The following is a 21762-nucleotide window of genomic DNA, read 5'->3' as shown; positions in this document are numbered from 1 at the left end:
TTTTAATACATGATTATAAATGAATCTACACACAACTGTTCCCTCTTTAACTTTGGTTCTCTCCCATAATATTAAAGTTTTTAATAAGTTTCATGTGTTGTGGCGTCACTGAGCAGTATCATAGATCTGATCAACACTTTCTTTACACACATTCAGTCACTGGATCGGACGCAGATTATTTAAACGAGATATTCTCACATTTCTTCTCGTTTGTTCTTTAACTGTGAATGACTCAAAGCGTCCAACACAAAACAGCAAGAAAACGTTTCATCCACCGTAAATAAAGCACTAAAAAGAGAAAATCTAAGAGATGAAAACACGTAGCGATTGATGATGTTCTTCTTCTTCTCTTTAATGGCGGTTGCAACTTACTATTTAGGCGCATTACCGCCACCTATAGTAGAGGGGAGTATACCAAGGATTGGCATTCCTCGGATAAAAAAAAACTATTATTATTATAATATTATATAAATCAGTCCTGTCTCTTTCAAACAACAAACAAATAGCGATTGATGTTTGTCTTTCTTTCTTTCTTTAGTGGGTTTATCGGCGGACTGAAGAGCTGCAGAGCGACTCCTGCTGGACTGGAGACAGGATGTTTATTTCATACATTTTGTGATAAATTGTATCACTGTACCCAGCAAACACAGTTGGGGTTCTTTTTCTATTAGAATCCTATATTGTTTCAGATGTGGACACTTCAAATAACGTCGTTAATAAATCCCATAGAAACGCACACTGGTCTCCTGTATCATTTTGTTATATACATATTTTAAATATTATATTATATGGGGGGAAATGGACAGGGTAAAAAGTGTTATAATGTCAAACTCAATCTGAAGAATAAGACATTTCATTGCTTAAAATTTTAATCTTGGTTTATGTATGAAAATACAATAAATGGTGTATTTCTATACACTACTGCAGGCCAGAGCCATTGATAGAGTCGCGTCTTCTACGTTGACTCCATTGGAACAGTTTTTCAATAGTTCCTAAAGTTACTAGATGCGCATGGAGCTGTGCCAACAGACCAACTAAGGTAAACTTCTAACCCACTTAAAGAAGAAAGCCAATTAAAGAAAAAGAAAATTAAAAAAAAGCATTTAAAGAGAAAACATAAGATCCTGGAACTATCTGAAGGCTCCATGAATCACGTGACGCTCCAGCGTTTTGGACTTCCGTTGTCAGAACTCTCTCTATTGATGGCTCTGGTGGCGTCTGACGCTCTCTATGGTGAGGCGTCTGACGCTCTTCATCTATGTTTTTCCAATAGCTCTGCCCGGAGCCGTTGAAACACAGAGTTACGACACTCGCAATGACGTCCGTGACCACGTGACCAAACGGAGTCGATATCGAGTGATAACACAAAAAAGTATACAAAAAACAATCTGTCATTTAAAAATCTTTAAATGCTCCGTATTGAAGTCATTGCTCTTACTTGAAGACGTAAAAATATCTTGTGTAGTCTTATTATATTTTAAACTGTGTTATTTTTATATACAAGTTTTATATGACTGAATAATAAAAAATAACAGAAAAATGATGTGTATAATTGGATTTAATAATGTTTACAACGTGCCAGAGTGGTTGTTGGGAAGTTTCTCTGGGCTATTTGTATTGAAATAAAACATTGCCTGTACAGAACTTTAGAAAGTATAAAAATCATTCAGTTACATATGCCATAATTTTGTACCAATATGTAATGACTGTTATGATCCGTCTTGTCTCTCCAGTCCAGCAGGAGTCGCTCTGCAGCTCTTCAGTCCGCCGATAAACCCACTAAAGAAAGAAAGAAAGACAAACATCAAGCGCTGCGTGTTTACATCACTTTGATTTTCTCTCTTTAGTGTTTTAAACACAGTGTTGTCTGTGTGTGTGTGTGTGTGTGTGTGTGTGTTGATATGTTGAAGATGACGTCACAGATGTGCTGTAAATCAGTGGGAACTGATCTGTCCATGCTGGATATTGATGATTTCATCACAGAAATCTGTCAGCTGAAGAAAGAGGTGAAGTTACTGGAGGAAAAGCTGAGGACAAGAGGAGATGAACTCAACACAGAGGTTTGGACACATTCAACATCATTTACCTCAATCACTCACACTGATTTTAAATGTTTGTATTTTAATAATGTTTTTAATCTCACTGTCATAGTTTATATCTTTATCTCAATATATTTCCTCTCTGAACAGAAGTCCAGACACACACAGGACTCAGAGCTCAGCCTCACTTTACTCTGTTATACTGACACAAACCCCACAGACGCTCAGGACACTGTGTGTGACAGTAATCACACCTTGAATCAGGATGAATCTACTGATCAAACCTCCACAGAGTCTCTGGATTCTGTCTGTAACGCTGGAGAACAGCAGATCCTGAACACCAGACCACTGAACATGTGTTCTGTCACACTGATGGACTGCAGGAAACTGATGGAGATCAAAACACAAACACCCGCAGAAAATGAGGATGATGATGATGATTTTATTCCTTCAGGTATGTTTATTCTGTTTTGTCACAATATTTCACTGTCATGTCAGTTCTTGTTTCATAAAAAGGGATTTTACATCCCTTGAGTCACAAACATACTAAAAAGGTTTCTCATTCTTAGTCGACACTGATGTAGTTTCAGATGTGCTGGAGCTTCTTCTTAACGCTGTTGTGTTTGTTTCAGATGAGAGCGGTGATTCATGTGGTGATGGAGAAACGGCCTCTACATCAAAACAGCGACTGACAGCACAAACTCTTTCCTGCATCACCTGTGGAAAGACATTCAGTTCACAGAGACGTTTAGAGACACATGAGAGAAAACACACAGAACAGAAACTCTTCACCTGCACGAGATGTGACATCAGCTTTCCTACCTTACAAGAGAAGAAACTTCATTCACAAGAGCACAGAGACAAGAAACACTTTCACTGTCAGCAGTGTGGGAAGAATTATTGCTCCACTTCTAGTCTGAACGCTCACATGAGGAAACACACTGGAGAAAAACCTTTCCACTGCAGTGAATGTGACAAATATTTCAGCACAAAAGCTTATCTTTTTACTCATAAGAGAATTCACACAGGAGAAAAACCCCATACGTGTCCTCACTGTGAGAAAAGGTTCACCGATGTATACGGTCTGAAGACCCATGTGCTTGTGCACAGTGATGAGAGAAGGTTTCAATGCAGTGAATGTGGAAAAAGTTTCAAGCAGCCAATTGCTCTCACAATACACCAAAAAATACATGCTGGGGAGAAACTCTATCAGTGTTCACACTGTGATAAACGGTTTCGTCAGATAGCTCATCTGACATCTCATGAGAGAATTCACACTGGAGAGAAGCCTTACCTCTGCTCTCACTGTGGAAAGAGTTTTACTGATCCATCTCATTTCAGAGTTCATTTGAGAATTCACACTGGAGAGAAACCTCATCACTGCAGTGTTTGTGGGAAGAGATTCACACAACATACTACCCTACTTAAGCACCAGAGAATTCATTCTGGTGAAAGACCCTTCAAATGTTCTCAGTGTGACAAGACGTTTGCTCGATCAGATGTTTTAAAGACCCATGAGAGAGTTCACACTGGAGAGAAACCTTATCACTGCTCCATCTGTGCAGAGAGATTTGCTTATTTAGGAAGTTTTCAGACTCATCAGAAGAAACATGCTGAAGAACAAACTGCAGGAAAATAATCGTAGCGTCTCGCTCTGTTTAAAACAGTCAAAGTTCTCGTTCTGCGGGTGTTGTGGTCAATATCAGTTTAAAAGAGATGGATCACCCACAAATCTATAATTGTCTCTCGTTTTAGTATAAATCTGTATGTGAGATATTTCGAGAAATGTGTCTCGGTGGTTTTGTGTACAGACAATAGACGTCAATGGGGTTTAGTGTTGTATGATTATCAACATTCTTCAAATGATCTTCATTTTTGTTCTTCAGAAGATAGAAACTCATACAGGTTTAGAAAGTGGATTGGTTTGGGGCCTGATCATTAATCTGCTTTAACTAAGCTCTCAGTTTCACATGGTTAGTTTTGGTAGTTTAGCCTGTATCTCCACCACGCTGGATCAACAATACAAGCCATAATGTTTAAATGAAAACGTAAGAATTGTGTGATTTCAACATTGTTTTTCAATACAGTCGAAGCGTTTGTGTCTACTGAATACACATGAATGCTACACGGATTTAGATTTATCCAAAGCCAATCTTCAAAACATGCACATAAGAATGCTGATGATTTATCTGTAAAGTACTTGAGAAGACAGACTGTGTTTCGACAAAAGTGTCCTTAAAGATATTATATAGTGGAGTTTTTGTTATTTATTTAGTAGTATATCCATAAATAATAGGTTCTTATGGCAGTGCTGCCAATCTGTAGATGTGTTGATATTCAGGAGTATACAGCTCATGTGGTTTGTGTTATACTCCTGCTAATTCCAACATGTATATATGTAAGTGAGATTCATAATGTTGTGTTTGATTTTTTTAGCTGGTAGAATGTTTATAGAATTTGTAAGGAATTGGAATTTTGTATTTACAAATAAAGTTAAATTGTGTCGTTTTTGACTGTTGTGTAATGTCTGATATGTGTTCATCTGACATTCGTAAATCAGTCCCAGCCAGCGCAGGCACGTCTATAAGATGTCTGCTTAACATCTTGGAAAGAGAAGTTTTACATTCTAAATCATAAACAAATTTGATGTCTGCAGTTACATCTATTAGACATATTTATTTGTTGTCTGATCATTTGCGATACGTCTGTGAGACGTCTGCTGGTAGAGGTCATAACGACATCTTGAAGATGTCAGCAGTATGTTTATAATTTAGAATAAAACCGTTTTCGTGAAGTAGTCATCTTACAGACATACATGTGCGATACTGTATATTCGCACATGGATCTGAGAGACGTCCACATGATGTTTGCATTTACATCTGCAAGATGTATTTTTTGAACGTTTGCTTTTTCTGCAATACATCAGTGAGACATTTAATGTCAGATCTCATATAGATGTCTATAAGATGTATATGATTTAAAAGGTACGAAAAACTGATTTTTAAAGACATTCATCGGATGTTTCTCCACAGCACGTCTTGCTAACGTGTGCTGGATGGACACATCAACAATGTGTGTGTATTGGAATATAATTATGTTGATGGCTGTAGTGGTGGTCAAGAACAGGACAAGCATTCATTCTGATTCAAACATTAGTGCATCTGTCAAAAATTGACATTCCCTGGCTGAATTAAAAAAAACATTTTTTGTCATTTATTCAGGTTAAAATAGAAATTATATTATTTAAAATAGATTCAGTTAGTCTTCAGTACAGCTCAAAAACTGAAATTATTCTGCCAGCAAAACTAGCCGGAACCGCCGCAACACTGAACTCTAAATTCAACTGTCGCTTAACGTTTAAACTGATATTCTTGCTTTTGTATTAAATAAACATGTAAAAATATCGTCATGAATCTAGTGTTGAGTGTGATGTGTCTCCAGTCCAGCAGGAGTCGCTCTGCAGCTCTTCAGTCCGCCGATAAACCCACTAAAGAAAGAAAGAAAGACAAACATCAAGCGCTGCGTGTTTACATCACTTTGATTTTCTCTCTTTAGTGTTTTAAACACAGTGTTGTGTGTCTGTGTGTGTGTGTTTGTGTTGAGATGTTGACGATGACGTCACAGATGTGCTGTAAATCAGTGGGAACTGATCTGTCCATGCTGGATATTGATGATTTCATCACAGAAATCTGTCAGCTGAAGAAAGAGGTGAAGTTACTGGAGGAAAAGCTGAGGACAAGAGGAGATGAACTCAACACAGAGGTTTGGACACATTCAACATCATTTACCTCAATCACTCATACTGTTTTTATTCTGTCATTCATGTCAAACTAAATGAAAGTTATATATCACACATATATTCTCTATAAAGCTCCAGTGCTGATGATGTGTTGTGTGTTTGTCAGATTGTGGTAAAGGTCGAGTCAAACCCCACAGACGCTCAGGACACTGTGTGTGACAGTAATCACACCTTGAATCAGGATGAATCTACTGATCAAACCTCCACAGAGTCTCTGGATTCTGTCTGTAACGCTGGAGAACAGCAGATCCTGAACACCAGACCACTGAACATGTGTTCTGTCACACTGATGGACTGCAGGAAACTGATGAGATGAAAACAGAACTCACAGTAAAGGAAGAACAGACTGATGAAGATGAGAATCATGATGATTTTGTTCCTTCAGTCAGACTGGTGGGTGGTAAAAACCCGGAGATAAAAACAGAAGAAACATCAGACAAAGATCATACTGGTGAAGATGAGAATGATGGTGCTGATGGTTTTATTCCTTCAGGTATGTTTCCTTTGTTGATGTTTTTAATATTACACTGTCATGTGAGTTGCAGTTTCATAAAAGTGTTTTTGGTTTCTCAAGACACTGATGTAGTTTCAATTTAATTCAAGTTTATTTATATAGCGCTTTTCACAATATGCATTGTTCCAAAGCAGCTTCACAGGACTAAAAAGGAAAAACAGAAAAGATAAAACACAGCATAGTGCGAAGTGTTTATATGTAAGGTCATTCTAATAAATAACATCTAATAATTAAATAATTGTAGTCTCCCGGTGAGCAAGCCAACACTGCCCTGCTGTGGCGAGGAACCCAAACTCCAATGATTGATTAAAGAAGAAAAAAACCTCGGGAGAAACCAGACTCAGCCGGGAGGACCAGATCCCCTCTGAGGTGTCATAGCTGTCTCTAGATCGGGATCGGCATATGTCGATCATCTGGACCTGGCGGAATTTCTCCCTACCTGGATGGGCATCCAGAGGTGGAGGCAGAAGTTGAATAATTAGCGTAGCTGCTGTTCATTAACTTGCATTAAGTGAAAGCTTGGCTGAAAAGATGTGTCTTTAATCTGGATTTAAATTGGGAGAGTGTGTCTGACCCTCGAATAGTATCAGGAAGGCTATTCCAGAGTTTAGGTGCTACGCATGAGAAAGCTCGTCCACCTTTGGTGGATTTAGTTATTCTAGGTGTCTGTCAAAAGTCCTGAGTTTTGAGATCGTAAAGAGTGTGATGGGTTGTAACGTGATAAAAGCTCGGTTAAGTAAGTAGGTGCTAAACCGTTAAGGCTTTGTAAGTAAATAAAATAACTTTAAAATCAATACGATACTAGATGGGTAGCCAGTGAAGCGATGATTAAACTGGGGTTATGTGATCGTATTTTCCTGACCTGGTAAGAACTCTGGCAGCTGCATTCTGAAGTAACTGTAGTTTGTTTATTGATGATACAGGACAAACACTAAGTTTAGCATCACAATAGTCAAGACTTGAGGTCACAAATGCATGACTAAGCTTTTCTGTTTCAGATGAGAGCGGTGATTCATGTGGTGATGGAGAAACGGCCTCTACATCAAAACACACAGAACAGAAACTCTTCACCTGCACCAGATGTGACATCAGCTTTCCTACCTTACAAGAGAAGAAACTTCATTCACAAGAGCACAGAGACAAGAAACGGTTTAACTGTCAGCAGTGTGGGAAGAGTTTTGTCTCGTCTTCTAGTCTAAAAGTTCACATGATGTCACACACTGGAGAAAAACCTTTCCACTGCAGTGAATGTGACAAATATTTCAGCACCGAAGGAAATCTTGTTCTTCATCAGAGAATTCATACAGGGGAAAAACCGCACAAGTGTCCTCACTGTGAGAAGAGATTCACCCAAAAACCTAGTCTGAAGAGACACATGTGTTTACAAACCAATAAGAAATTGTATCTGTGCAATGAATGTGGAAAAACCTTTAAGCGGACAAGTTCTTTACAAAGACACCAAATATCACACTCTGTGGAGAAACTCTATCAGTGTTCACACTGTGATAAACGCTTCCATCAGAAATTTAATCTGATACGTCACAAGAGATCTCACACTGGAGAGAAACCTTACGTCTGCTCTCACTGTGGAAAGAGATTTACTCATCATAGTACATTTAAAGCTCATCAGAGAATTCACACTGGAGAAACCCCTTATCACTGCTCTCACTGTGACAAGAGCTTTTCTGATCAAAGTTATTTTAAACGTCATGAGAGAACTCACACTGGAGAGAAACCTTACGTCTGCTCTCAATGTGGAAAGAGATTTACTGATTCAAGTCATTTAAGAGTTCATCAGAGAGTTCACACGGGAGAAAAACCTTATCACTGCTCTCATTGTGACAAGAGCTTTTCTGATCCAAGTTATTTTAAACGTCATGAGAGAATTCACACTGGAGAGAAACCTTACGTCTGCTCTCAATGTGGAAAGAGATTTACTGATTCAAGTCTTTTAAGGGTTCATCAGAGAATTCACACTGGAGAAAAACCTTACAAGTGTCGTCACTGTGACAAGAGATTCACCCAAAAACCTAGTCTGAAGAGACACGTCCGTTTACACACTGATGAGAGACCGTATCAGTGCAGTGAATGTGGAAAAACCTTTAGGGAGTTAGGTAATTTAAAGTCACACCAAAGAACTCACTCTGTGGAGAAACTCTATCAGTGTTCACAGTGTGATAAACGCTTCTTTAAGAAATCTCAACTGATAACTCATGAGAGAGTTCACACTGGAGAGAAACCTTATCTCTGCTCTCACTGTGGAAAGAGCTTTTCTGATCCAAGTACTTTTAAATGTCATGTGAGAGTTCACACAGGAGAGAAACCTTATCAGTGCTCCATCTGCAGTGAGAGATTTTCTTATTTAAGACATTTAAGGACTCATCAGAAGAAACATGCTGAAGAACAAACTGCTGTGCGATCATCATCATAGCACACCTCATAGCTTATCTCTTAACCAATTTGACTTTAGACTTTATTATTGATGTAAAGCAACAGTTAGTCACCAGCATTCAAGTAAATTCTCTTGTTGAAGTATTTTTTGGTGGGAAATCATCACCCTCTTAAAACAGAATAAACATAGACGTGTCAAGAATACGCTCATGGAGACTTTAATGTAATTTTATGTCTGTTTCTTGTTTTGGCTGTACTTTACTCTTTAATGTTTATTGATTTATTCAGTTTGTAAGGTGTGTATGATACAGGCCTCATAGCTTATTCTTAAATTCAGCCAGTCTCTCTCTTATTTATTAAGGATGTTATTGCACATTTGAGATCTACTTGTTTGCCTAATGATGTGCTTCCTCCCAAGTTGTTTATCAACCTCGTAGATACTATTGGGCCAACTATTACAGATGGTAGTTTGACTAGTCGATGTGTTCCTTCAAGTTTGAAGCATTCGGTTGTCCCGCCTCTTCTTAAAAAGCCTGGTCTAGACCCAACAGATCCAGTTAATGTCCGGCCAATATCTGAGTCACCATTTTGATCTAAACTATAAGATAAAATATTTTGAGTCAGCTTACAACATTTTTAGCAAAACATAAACACTGAAATTAGAACGTGATGGCCGGATTTCAAACGAACAAAAATATTCATGTTATCTGACATGAACTACGTGTTCAACATAAAGTTTTGACCAAAAACAGATAAAATAAAAGGACACACCTTACAATTGGCACCAGTTCCTAACAGGTGCAAAAGGGTGGGCTACAAGATATCCTAGGTGGGCATTTACACAATATATAGTCGCAAAAAAACATTAAGAGACCAATTTCAAAAGTTTTATATCTGGTTAGAATGTGTTTTGGTAAAATGATCATTTTAGTTTATTTCTCAGAAATTGAGTTTATTTCTTGAAAACATTTTTCCCAAGTTTCATATATTTTTTTATTTTTTGCAGAAAATGAACTGGAGAAAAAACGCGTCAAAATAACAGAAAAGGTGATATGCGTTTTCAAAACCGAAACATTGAAGAAAAACTAAACCAGTTTATATTTATTTTTAGGCAAACACAATTTTCGATGATCTTTATGGGAATAAAATGTTAGTTTCATGGTTTCTATAACGTTGGGGTTTTGTTCCCATGCCCATCCCAAATTTGAGATTACACCAGCTACAGCTGCAGACTGACTGACCATCACAGCTCCATCTAAGGCAATTCCACCACCAGCCAAGAGAAATATGACCATCAGACCATCCCAGCTCAGACCACTACATCCCCAACCAAGAGCAAAGACGGACTATTTGTCTTATTAATGCTGAAGTTACAATATTTGGTATTAAATGCTAAACTTAAATCTCATGTCAGCAGTCTGAGTGCAGCTATGACACATCAGAGGGGATCTGGCCCTCCCGGTTGAGCCTGGTTTCTCCCGAGGTTTTTTCTCCATTAATCAATCATTGGAGTTTGGGTTCCTCACCACAGCAGGGCAGTGTTGGCCTGCTCACCGGGAGACTGCATTCATTCATTTATTTATTAGATATTATTTATTAGAATGATCTTACTCGTTGTATAATTTCATGCACTGTTCTTTTTTTTTTTCCCTGCTCCTGTAAAGCTGCTTTGAAACAATACACATTGTGAAAAGCGCTCTATAAATAAACTTGAATTGAATTGAAGTTTTTGGTTCCCAGAACGTTAGTGGAACCAGAAACTAACGTTCTATTAACGTAAAGAAAACTTTCTTGGAGAGCCAAAAACGAACCTTAGAAAATAACGTTCTGAGAACCAACAATTATTAGCCGAAATGTTATAGTAGATCAGGATCTGTTCTTTGCTTATTTCTTGTGTAATATTGTGCGCTGTAAAATATAGAATAAAATTCTAATCACTTGTGTATTATTTCCTATACTGAAACATTGCACTTGTAACAATGCTAGAAATGGTGAAAAAGTATTTTTCTACGGTAATTTGTATATAAACACGATTTTTTAAAAACACAATAGAGGTATTTGTTTCATTTATTGAGTGTGATGTGTCTCCAGTCCAGCAGGAGTCGCTCTGCAGCTCTTCAGTCCGCCGATAAACCCACTAAAGAAAGAAAGAAAGACAAACATCAAGCGCAGCGTGTTTATCATTCGTCGGCTAAACGTAAATTAACGAAACATTTTCTCCGTGTTGGACGCTATAAATCATTATCGGTTTCGGGAGAAAACAAAGACACGAGCAGAAATGTGGGAATATCGCGGTTAGTTCCTGACATGTTGAGGAGAACAGCAGATTCTGAACACCAGACGGCCCATTAAAGATGTGTTCTGTCAAACTAATGGACCGCAGGGAACTGATAAAGATGAGAAAGCAAACCACAGAAGAAGAAGATCACACTGATGATGATGATGTCATCCCTTCAGGTATATACTTTGCCGTTTAAATGTTAAGGTTCACTTGACTGAACTGTTTTTCATGATCATAAAAACCGTTTTATTTCTAAGGTACGTGTTAGATTGTATCATATAAACGAATTTAATTACAAAACAAATGCTCGATTGAGGATAAGTAGTAGTAAACAGTCTATTTTGTCTATATGATCTCACAAAGTTAACTCTGTAAGAAAAACCCTTACGAAAATGTACCATGGTTTCACTACAGTCAAAAATAAAAGACGAGAGGTTTTTACTACAGTTAAAACCAAAATACCATGGTAACTGTAGTAAAACAATGGGTATCACAAAATAACCATGGTTTTGAAAATGTGGTATGTGAAAAAAATGTAACTGTAGTAAAACCGTGGTTAATTTTCATAAGGGAAGCGAGGGGGATGTAGATTTAAATGAAGTGTGGTTGCACTTCGGTTGTCAGATTGAACACAGAACAATCGGTGTTTAAACTGTTTACTTCTCTGTGATGTAAATGAATCGTGAAGTATGCCTTGAAATGTAAATGCAAGGATTACTATAGAAGTGTCACTTTCTGTTCCCACCCCACCCAAGCTAGAACATGTACGTAAATGTAAATGTGGATTACACATCAGACAAACATCTCCACTTTTGTCTTGCAGCATTTAGTCCTTGTGTTTGAACCAAAGGGGGTTGAAAATAACTGGAGAAAGCTGTCCAAAAAGCTATTCTCAGTAAGTCGCTTTGGATAAACGCGTCTTCTAAATGACTACAGACGTCTGTTAAAGTTCTGGAGACCTGGCAAACATCTACTGTGTACAAAACATCTGATTAACATCTTGGAAAGAGCAATTTTACACCCGTTCTAAATCATAAAGAACTTCTTCTAAAATGTCTCATAAATGATGATGTGTCATAGAGACCAGAAAACAATTTCTTGTAGATGTAAACGCAGATATCAGATAGACGTCTCCATCTGGCTTATGTCTATTTGACATCTGCATTTACATCTATAGTACATAGTGTGCTCATTCGCAATACCTCTTGTAGACATCTGTACGTCTGTGATACGTCTACTAAAGATCTGGAAATCATCTGCTGAGTAAAAACATCTGCTAAACATCTTGGAAAGAGCTGTTGGTTGCACATCCATTCCAGACGTTTTCTAGATGTCTATATGACGTCTGACAGAAGACATCTCCGAGACGTATTCCAGATGCATGATGTCAAATGGACGTAAGTCAGACTAATGTCAATGTGCATTGAAAGGATGGTACCCTGGCACCGCATTGCTTCAAATATATCCTTGTGACAAAATAATTCATCTGCATTTATCTTATAATAAAATAATGGTTTCAACATGATAAAGATGTTAAATACATGATTAATCAGTATTTAACATTTGTGATTATGATATGAACAGTAGAGTTTGAGTATTCGTAATAGTGAGTCTCCAGTGATCTTTTTGCGAGGTCATGACTGTAAGAAAGGACTTCTTAATATAATTTGGGAAAAAATCCTTCTGGATCAGCAAAGCACTAATGCCTTCAGGTGTTTTGTGTAAATACTTGTATTGTTACAAAAAAAGTATAGTAGGGAGGGGAAAATCACGAGATGGACAAGACGACTGGCAACCGACTTGACATATTTTGCTTCGTTCTATACTTTTATATTTGATCATATTTGTCCTAGTTTGTGACTCTTGGAAGTGTTTGCAAACTCTGCACTGTACAGTGATTATCTATAGTCTAACCAATCACAAGATTCTGATTTTATTAAGTAATGACGCAGTTTAGTTGGCGTAAATATACTATGTTTTGATGCAACGGCAGGTCGGCCTGTGGAACTCTCTTTGGGAGTGCTGATGCCAACTTCTCCTGGTAAATAAACGAACAATTTTTCTTCAACAAATTCTTTTCAGTTGACCGCATCCCGTACTGCTTCTCTTCATTCATCATAACTGCTCTACGAGTCTTTACTGTGAATTCCCCTACAGTCTAACTAACAAAATGGTGGGGTGATATAATGTTTATGCAAACGTCTTTTCTGAAGCCTTATTCTGACCATTTATCTCTTTAATCCGTGTCGGTTCATGTGTTTGTCTCTGAGCAATGTTGGGCAATTTCATCTGAAAAAGTAATTAAGCACTAGTTACTAATTACATATTCAATAGTGTAATAGATTACTTCACAAATGACTCTCTCCAAAAAGTATTTCATTACTTATTAGAAATTGCTTTCTATATCCTACATCAACCTTGATTAGTTAAGTGATTCAAGGATAGACATGAAACGACTCTTAATTTATGAAAAAAATATATAACACTACGTTAAGTATTATTATTGATATAACAATGATTCTATTTCTAAAGTTTGGTAGATGTCAGACCTCACGTTATTTTTTATCTTAACATATAAAACATAGGTCTTCAGATGCAGAAGTGTTGTCGATGCAGATTGTTCAAAACATTCTTAACACTGTTGTGTTTGTTTCAGATGCGAGCGGTGATTCATGTGGTGATGGAGAAACGGCCTCTACATCAAAACAGCGACTGACAGCACAAACTCTTTCCTGCATCACCTGTGGAAAGACATTCAGTTCACAGAGACGTTTAGAGACACATGAGAGAAAACACACAGAACAGAAACTCTTCACCTGCACCAGATGTGACATCAGCTTTCCTACCTTACAAGAGAAGAAACTTCATTCACAAGAGCACAGAGACAAGAAACACTTTCACTGTGATGAATGTGGAAACTATTTCAGAAGCAAATCAAATCTTGATTCTCATAAGAGAATTCACACGGGAGAAAAACCGCACAAGTGTCCTCACTGTGACAAGAGATTCGGCCGTAAAACTCATCTGAAGAGACATGTGCGCATTCACACCAATGAGAGACCTTATCAGTGCAGTGAATGTGGAAAAGGCTTCAGGGATTCAGGTTGTCTCAAGTCGCACCAAAAAATACACTCCGATGAGAAACTCTATCAGTGTTCACACTGTGATAAAAGTTTCCGTCACAAATTTCAGCTGATACCCCATGAAAGAATGCACACTGGAGAGAAACCTTACCTCTGCTCTCACTGTGGAAAGAGCTTTTCCACACCAAGTTCTATCAGCGTTCATCAAGCCATTCACACTGGAGAGAAACCTCATCACTGCAGTGTTTGTGAGAAGAGTTTTAGTCGACTTGACATTTTATTAAATCACCAGAGAACTCACACTGGAGAAAAGCTACACAAATGTTCTCAGTGTGACAGGATATTCGCTCGATTAGATGTCTTAAGAATCCATGAGAGAGTTCACACTGGAGAGAAACCTTATCACTGCTCCATCTGTGGAGAGAGATTCTCTCAGTTAGGAAGTCTTCGAGCTCACAAGAAGAAACATGCTGAAGAACAAACTGTACAAGAATCATAATAGCGTCTTTCACTAGTTTTATTTACAGCCTCTTTTACTTTTATTCTTGTTGTCTTAATCCGTTTTCTGGGATCTGTGCAAGAAAGGATCAGTCTTCAATTGCAAGTTAATACATTTCTCATATGAATGAAAAGGAGCCTAGTGAACTGAAGCCTTGAAGCTTTCATACGACATTGTAGACACTTAGACACACAAGACTTTTAAAATAATTGACATATAAAAAAAAAACATTATTACAAAAACATGATCATTTTGCATATTATTTTAAATTACTCATGGCATAGATTACATAATAGAGAACATTCACAACAAAAGTGGAAAAGGTTGTCGACTTTCGAGTGATTTCAATAAAGACTATAATATCATGCAGGTAAATCTCACTGATTTTGAAGTTCTGACAAGGGTGGAGCACCGCCACTACATGTTCAACAGAACTTGAGAACAATGTGTGGTGTTTTATTATGACTTGCCATAATCTTATTAATGAGTTGTGCGGGTTTCCCGAAACCTTTGTATCACTACGGCGTGCTTAAGAATATATCGCTACCACTCATAAGGTAAAAGTTAAGAATAATGTATCATTAAGAAGTTTCCGGCTAACCCAGCTTTGATATGTCTGAATTTAATATTTACTTGATTTTGCTGACAGATTAGCATTTTAAAGAATCAGAGCGGGTTGACACCCAACGATTGCTTTTCAGCAGATGCCGGTTGTTTAAAAATACAAACGCAACATTGTAAGAACGTTGTGACAACTTTCACCACAACATGTTGAAACAGCAATATTCAACGACGGAGGAGGAACAGACTGATGATGATGGTTTTATCCCCTCAGGTTCGTATTTTGTAATTTTTTTCATGACAATGGTACGCATTTCTAATGTTTCTATAAAAAGGGTCATGTGTCACTTGCTTTAGTTAAACAACACATAAATAACTCTATTGCTGACTGATAGTGTAGAGAACTGTCTCAGATGAGTGATGATAACTGTACGTTTGAAGTCCTGCTACAATATTTCACAGGGTTCATTTTGATAATCAGTAAAAATATGTTCAGAATGAAATGCAAATATAGTTTTTTTTGTCCACCCTCTGATTATTATGTCCTCTCTGTTGTCTCAAAGTTTTTTAAAGATATTTTTTATAATCAGTGTTGGGTGAGTTCTGAAGTAATTAGTTACTTCAATTTAATACTTTTCTTATCTGTTTTTTCTGTAGTTTCACTTTATGTACTTCTGGGGTAATTAAACTAGATACTTTGTGTAAAATATGTGTGTGCAATAGTTGAATTGACATCAAAATTCAAAATCTAACTTTAAAATCCATGCTTTAACTTAAGTTGGTGTGTAATGCTGCTGTTAGAGCATAAAAAATACCTCCAAATTAATAAAGCTCAAAGTTCAATACCAAGCCAGATATTCCCTGTGTTCCAATCCGCATACTATCTGTCCTAATAGTATTCGAAAGTGGAATTAGTATTTCAAACATCGTTGTATGTTGAAAACAGTATTCCAAAGATTCTCAGATGGTCTACTACTTCCGGTAGAAATTCGAAGTGCAGATTCTGCAGAACGATGAACACTCTACCCTGATAGCACACATACTTCTAGTATACGTCTATTTGAAGTCTGCATTTACATCTGCAAGACATCTGAAATAAATAGTTTGCTCATCTGCAATACGTCTCGGAGATGTCTGCAGTCAGACGTCATATGACCTCTAGAAGATATCTGTAAGATGTTTATGATTTAGAGTTGATGTACAGCTGCTGTTTCTAAGATGTTTAGCAGATGTTTTTGCACAGCAGATCTCCAGATCTTTAGCAGATGTATTACAGACATTCAGACGTCTCCGAGATGTGTTGCAAATGAGCAAACTATGTATTGCAGATGTAAATGCAGATGTCAAATAGAAGTAAGCCAGATGGATTGTGCTATCTGGGTAAAGGCTGATAATATTAGTAAACAACTCAATGTTACCAAGTGCGTGCAATCTCTTTTGGCATGCACTCAAGAGTACCTACAATTCCAACACAGAAACAGTACCGACAATGAAGGCCAGTATAAGCAGGCGAATAGGAATGCAGGGATAGTCTTTAACAGATTTGGGATGCGTCCAAATACCCCCACTTGCTGTCTTGGCCACTTGAGAGCGCGCACTAGCTGAGGTACTGCAATGGAGCGTTATTAAAACTAAGCGTATCCCATCATGCATCATGTTCTGGATATGAATCATGAGATTTTTATCTTTGGTCTTGAGAGATGTTACAGAAAGCTTTTCAGTGTATGTTATACTGCTATTTTTTAAGGTTATATCTTTATTTGATCTATGTTTGGCTAACATGTGTTTTCTTTTGTTTTTTTGGATACAGCTGCTTCGATACAATACAAATAAATATGACATGACATGACATGACTATATAATTGATATTACATATAATTTCGTAGGAAACGTAGTGTTACATATTTTTTGGGTGTAAACTCCGAAGTTATGTATTTTGTAAAACTGCTTTTATCTCGTAATTAGAAACACCACATTAATTAATGTTATATGTTTGCAATTGTGAAGCTTTTCCCATGGGGATAGAAACACTATGCTCGCTTGGGATCTTCACGCCCAGTAGAACACCGGGGCCAAAAACAGGAAATACGTCATGAAAGAAGTCAAGAGGTCAAGTGCAAAGGACAAGTGGTCGAGCCCACAGGAGAACGTCAAAAAGGGGGCGCGGCCTTGTTGCGCGTCCACAGAGAGGAGGAGGAGGAGTTGTAGTAGATTGTTGTTGTCGCCATGCCGTCCAGACGCTGTTATTTTCATCCCCGTGTGAAATCCCCCTTGTTCGGTCTTCCCAGAGACGCTGCACTTAGAGAACAATGGTTAACGTTTATTTTTAAATCGGTTCCTGAAAGTTATAATCCCAATATAGCTCTGTGTGCTGCACACATTGCGGAGGACAGCTTCCTCAATCTAAGTCAGTACAATGCCGGATTCGCACAGAGGTTGTTCCTGAAAGATGGAGCAGTTCCCACGTTGTCTGGAGAAGGCGTTGTTTATGGACCACAACCGGCAAGTGTGTTTTGTTATTTAGGTTGGTGTGTAACTGTTTGTATCATTTCTATCTCAAAGGGCAACGCTGTTTAGCTGCGCTAGCCAGTTAGCTAGATGCTAATTCAAGTTTATCCGACAAACGTCTTTAAACCACGACATGTTTTTGTAATCCCACCAGACACCGTCGTGATCCGTGTAGATGATTGTTTACATGTGTTTAACCACGTGGTCGTTTAGCTACAAGCACGCAAATCATGTCTCTGTGTTGATGCTTTGATTCTTGTTCTGGTGACAGCTAATATGCTAAAGTCGTTCTATATACAAATTGTAACTGTGCTAAACAGTCAGTTGATTTGTCACAGAGTTGATCTCTGTATTTAGTTTCCTGTGGTTAGATCATGGCACTAGCAATGCCAAGGTCGTGGATTCGATTGCACACAGTCAGAAACTAAATGTATAAAACAAGGAAAGTCGCTTCCAAATGCATAACTTTAAATGTATTCACAGCAGGGACCGAGTTCCCAAGAGCTCCCTCCTACATCACTTGAGGAAGCTTCCAGTCAGCCAGACACTGTGATCATGAAGACATCGCCAACGATGCGATCAGTGGGCACACAACTATCTGTTGGTACATTGAGGGATGTCCACGTAAGGAGCAAAGGTATGAAGTTTAGACATTAAATGTGTTTTTCTACAACATTCATTACCGGTACATATTCTTTTTTGGATTGTGTGTCTGTTTAGAAAAATGTTATGTTGTTGCATGACAGACTGTTTTGAATAACTAGATCTATTTTGTCTCACAGGCATGCGGCTGTCTTCAACACCAGATCGCGGCTCAATCTTCAGGCCGAGCAAGAGACCTCGTCTGGAGTTGGAGGAACACGAAGAGGAACATGACTCAACATATACCCCAGAGTCTGTCACTCAGGAATCAGAATTGTTGTAAGTTGTAAATAGTGTTTGTTAAGTATTGACAATAGTTCACAATTAATCTTGTGTACCCATTATTATTAAGTTTAACATCAAATGTCCTTTTATTGTTTTAGAATAGATCCTGAGTCCAATTACGGTGAGAAGAAGTACATTGTTTTTGAAAGCTGCCTTAGACAGATGTTTGAGTCCTGTCCAGTTTGTAAAGCGACTTGTGATGTCCGCAAAAGACAAATGGGGACTTTTGTTGCATTCACCCAGCTGTGTGAAGAATGTCATTATCACAGACGGTGGCAGAGTCAGCCCATTGTAGGGAGTACCCCGGTGGGAAACCTGCAATTGTGCGCTGCCACGTATTTTCTGGGAGGGTCCTATGCTAAACTCCAAAAGGTATTCCATAACTTATTTTACTTGAATTGACACTAAATGCACTGTTATTAGTGGTATGTTTTCTAACAGTTTTTATCGTTGATATTTTCATAGATTTTCAAGGCCATGCAGCTCCAAACTGTGCAGTACGGTACTTTCCGGAGACATGCAAGGAATTTCTTAGAGCCTGCCATCATCCACAAGTGGAACAGAGATCAGGAACATCTTATTCGGCAACTGAAAGAGAGGGGAAACCTTGCAATAGCTGGAGATATGCGCGCTGACTCACCAGGTAGAGAACGAAATGAATATTTGTATTTAAAAGTTTATCATAACATTGATAGTACTGAAGTACTCAACAATGTAATACCTATGATTATGATTTTGTTTTCCATAGGACACTCAGCTAAATATGGAAGTTACACATTGATGGATATGGAAACCAAGTCAATTGTGGATCTTCAGCTAATTCAGGTGAATAATTCATTATCAACTTGTAATCTTTTTTTTAATCCGTTCACATTTATTTATCAATTCATATTTGCACTTCTGTGTACCTATTGATAGAGCAACGAGGTAGGTGGTAGTTACCACATGGAAAAGGAGGGTTTGAAGCGCTGTCTTGATAAGCTGGAATCTTGTGGTTTGGTGGTTGACTCCATTGTCACCGATCGCCATCCACAGATTCAGAAGTACCTGAGAGAACGCAACGTCACTCAGTACTATGATGTGTGGCACTTTGAGAAAGGTAAATGTTAAAGTCCCAGAGAAATAAAAATGGCAACTCTTATTCTTTCACGAAATATTGCTGCGTTTAAAGTAAATAGCTTATCAATATCGGCCATTTTCTTTTTTAAGTTAGTGTGCCCTCATAGTCTTCAGTTAAAATGTGAAAATGCACTTCCGCCGTGAAATGACTATCCATCTGAAATGGCGCAAATTAGACGCCATCCGTTAACTCCTCCCCTTCAACTGTCAGTCTGCTGTAAGTTTAATTGGAAAATCAATGCAACAGCTGTTTACACATCCAATCAATTCACAGTGAAAAATGCAAGCCACGCCCACTCATTTACTTAAAATTCCTTTTCACTTTGAAAATTGTCAGAATACGGAAGTAAAAACGATCGCAACTTCCGGTTAATGGGGACTGTAACCTTAATTTAAAAAATATATATATTGCCAATTAAGCATTCTATAAATAATTATTTCACTTATGTTTCACTTTTTACAGCTTTGTCTAAGAAACTTCGCAAGCTTTCGCAAGGTAAAGACTGCAAGATGCTGAAAAAATGGTTGAAAAGCCTCAAAAATCATCTGAACTGGAGTGCGACTTCTTCTGTATCTGGTCCTGAAAAGGTGGCGAAGTGGACATCACTTCTTAATCACATACAGAACATCCATATTCATGACAACAGCCTGTTTCCTAAATGTGAACACCCAGACAGAGTTTCAAAGGATCCCAAAAAATGGTTTCAACCAGGTATGTCTACATAGAGAGGGTAAATACACTGACAGTTTACTCTTAAAATGAATTTTTATAGTTTGATGTCTGTATTGTTTACAGGCTCAGTGGCACTCCACAAAGTGGAAAAGTTAACGTGCAACAAGAGAGTTCTCAAAGACTTTGAGAAACTCAGTCACCACTTTCAAACCTCCTCACTGAAGGCATTTCACAGACGGATTCTACGTTTTGCCCCCAAAAATGTAGTTTTCTACTTCATAGGAATGCTGTGCAGGTAATATTCTTTATGGTACCATCAAATATAATGTAGTTATAGTCAAGTAATTACATATTTTATTTATTCTTCAATGATTGCAGGTTGTATCTCGCAGCCATGCACTACAATGAGAATTGCAGCCGCCCACAGGCAAAAACAACTCAAGGACGGGCTACGTACAAAATCGGTTTTCCCAAGTCAAAGCAATGGAAGTGCACAGGCAGGCCATTGAAAACACACCCAACATACAGTAAGAAAACAAATAAATGACTTTAATAGAACAGATTTGGGCAAAATAAAATACCACTAATCTAACATGGCCAACTTATATTTTTGGCCAGTACTTTTACAACTACTTCTCGTAAAACTTCTCGTTTGTCTTACAGACTGTGTCGATGACCTTATGAGCCTTCTACTACGTAAAGTCATTGTGGACTCGACGCCATATGCAGAAGAACTACATCAGATCACTGTTCCACCTCACCTGTCGTCACAGTTCAAAAAACCCTCAAAGGAAGATGTTACATAATAAAATACATCAAAAGACTTTGAATTAAGGTTTTTCATACTGACTGTTTCTTTCTGATCCTCAGCCTCCTCCTACAGCTTAGTATTGAAAGCTCTTTCTCCAAATTACAATAAGCCTTTCAGGATAGGCTGTTTCCACAACTTTTAACATGTGGAAAGCCTTTTAGCTAACAAAGTCAAACCAAATAATGAAAATGGAAATATTTGAAGTACATTCATTTAAAAGGGATGTATTACATGACATATTGGACATGTAACTGAGCCTAGTGTTTCATTCTCTAGCTCTGTCACAACAGACTGTCCTCCTCTAATGCTAATTAATTATCATGGTTAGTGTGTACTGAAGTGTTGAAGAGATAGTTCAGTCCAAAACTCCAATTTGCCGTTTATTTACTCTCCCTCAGGCCATCTGAGATGTAGGTGACATTTTTCTTGAGTAGAACCATAAATTAGATTGTTTGGTAAATCCGCAGCCCTCTCTGCGTCATATAATGGGAGTTTATGGGGTCTACCTGTCTAAGTTCATAAAGCACATCATTCCAAAAAGCGGCTCCCGGTGACAT

General features: G+C 37.9%; 3 protein-coding genes across 10 annotated transcripts; all 3 read left to right on the top strand.

The window, feature by feature from the left end:
* The first annotated feature begins 1886 nt into the window (after positions 1–1886).
* On the top strand, positions 1887–4552 carry LOC130435558 (zinc finger protein 501-like). The gene is made up of 3 exons (XM_056766268.1): positions 1887–2060; positions 2190–2493; positions 2672–4552. Exons 1-3 carry the CDS (start codon positions 1902–1904, stop codon positions 3676–3678), a joined length of 1470 nt encoding a protein of 489 aa, XP_056622246.1. The 5' UTR covers positions 1887–1901; the 3' UTR covers positions 3679–4552.
* A 983-nt stretch (positions 4553–5535) lies between these two features.
* On the top strand, positions 5536–14971 carry LOC130437804 (zinc finger protein 260-like). Of its 6 annotated transcripts, XM_056769433.1 has the most exons (5): positions 10885–11200; positions 11848–11919; positions 12236–12421; positions 13018–13065; positions 13681–14971. In XM_056769433.1, the coding sequence occupies exons 3-5, from the start codon at positions 12406–12408 to the stop codon at positions 14604–14606; spliced, it is 990 nt and encodes a 329-aa protein (XP_056625411.1). In that variant the 5' UTR covers positions 10885–11200; positions 11848–11919; positions 12236–12405; the 3' UTR covers positions 14607–14971. The 6 variants fall into 6 exon arrangements, with proteins under 6 accessions (XP_056625428.1, XP_056625411.1, XP_056625420.1 ...); XM_056769450.1 differs by lacking the exons at positions 10885–11200; positions 11848–11919; positions 12236–12421; positions 13018–13065 and adding exons at positions 5536–5801; positions 5945–6331; positions 7351–8683 and having other exon boundaries at positions 13907–14971; XM_056769442.1 differs by lacking the exon at positions 11848–11919.
* Positions 14972–17350: 2379 nt separating this feature from the next.
* On the top strand, positions 17351–21224 carry LOC130437186 (uncharacterized). Of its 3 annotated transcripts, none has more exons than XM_056768404.1 (11): positions 17351–17669; positions 18159–18312; positions 18458–18596; positions 18701–18974; positions 19068–19245; positions 19351–19427; positions 19521–19701; positions 20185–20433; positions 20518–20689; positions 20773–20921; positions 21058–21224. In XM_056768404.1, the coding sequence occupies exons 1-11, from the start codon at positions 17394–17396 to the stop codon at positions 21198–21200; spliced, it is 1992 nt and encodes a 663-aa protein (XP_056624382.1). In that variant the 5' UTR covers positions 17351–17393; the 3' UTR covers positions 21201–21224. The 3 variants fall into 3 exon arrangements, with proteins under 3 accessions (XP_056624382.1, XP_056624390.1, XP_056624397.1); XM_056768412.1 differs by having other exon boundaries at positions 17470–17673; XM_056768419.1 differs by having other exon boundaries at positions 17555–17691.
* Positions 21225–21762: the final 538 nt, after the last annotated feature.

The sequence above is a fragment of the Triplophysa dalaica genome, chromosome 2, assembly GCF_015846415.1.
Source record: "Triplophysa dalaica isolate WHDGS20190420 chromosome 2, ASM1584641v1, whole genome shotgun sequence".
NCBI classification, from domain to species: Eukaryota; Metazoa; Chordata; class Actinopteri; order Cypriniformes; family Nemacheilidae; genus Triplophysa; species Triplophysa dalaica.
Note: the sequence above shows the minus strand (reverse complement) of the source record. Positions and strands in the feature narration are given on the sequence as shown.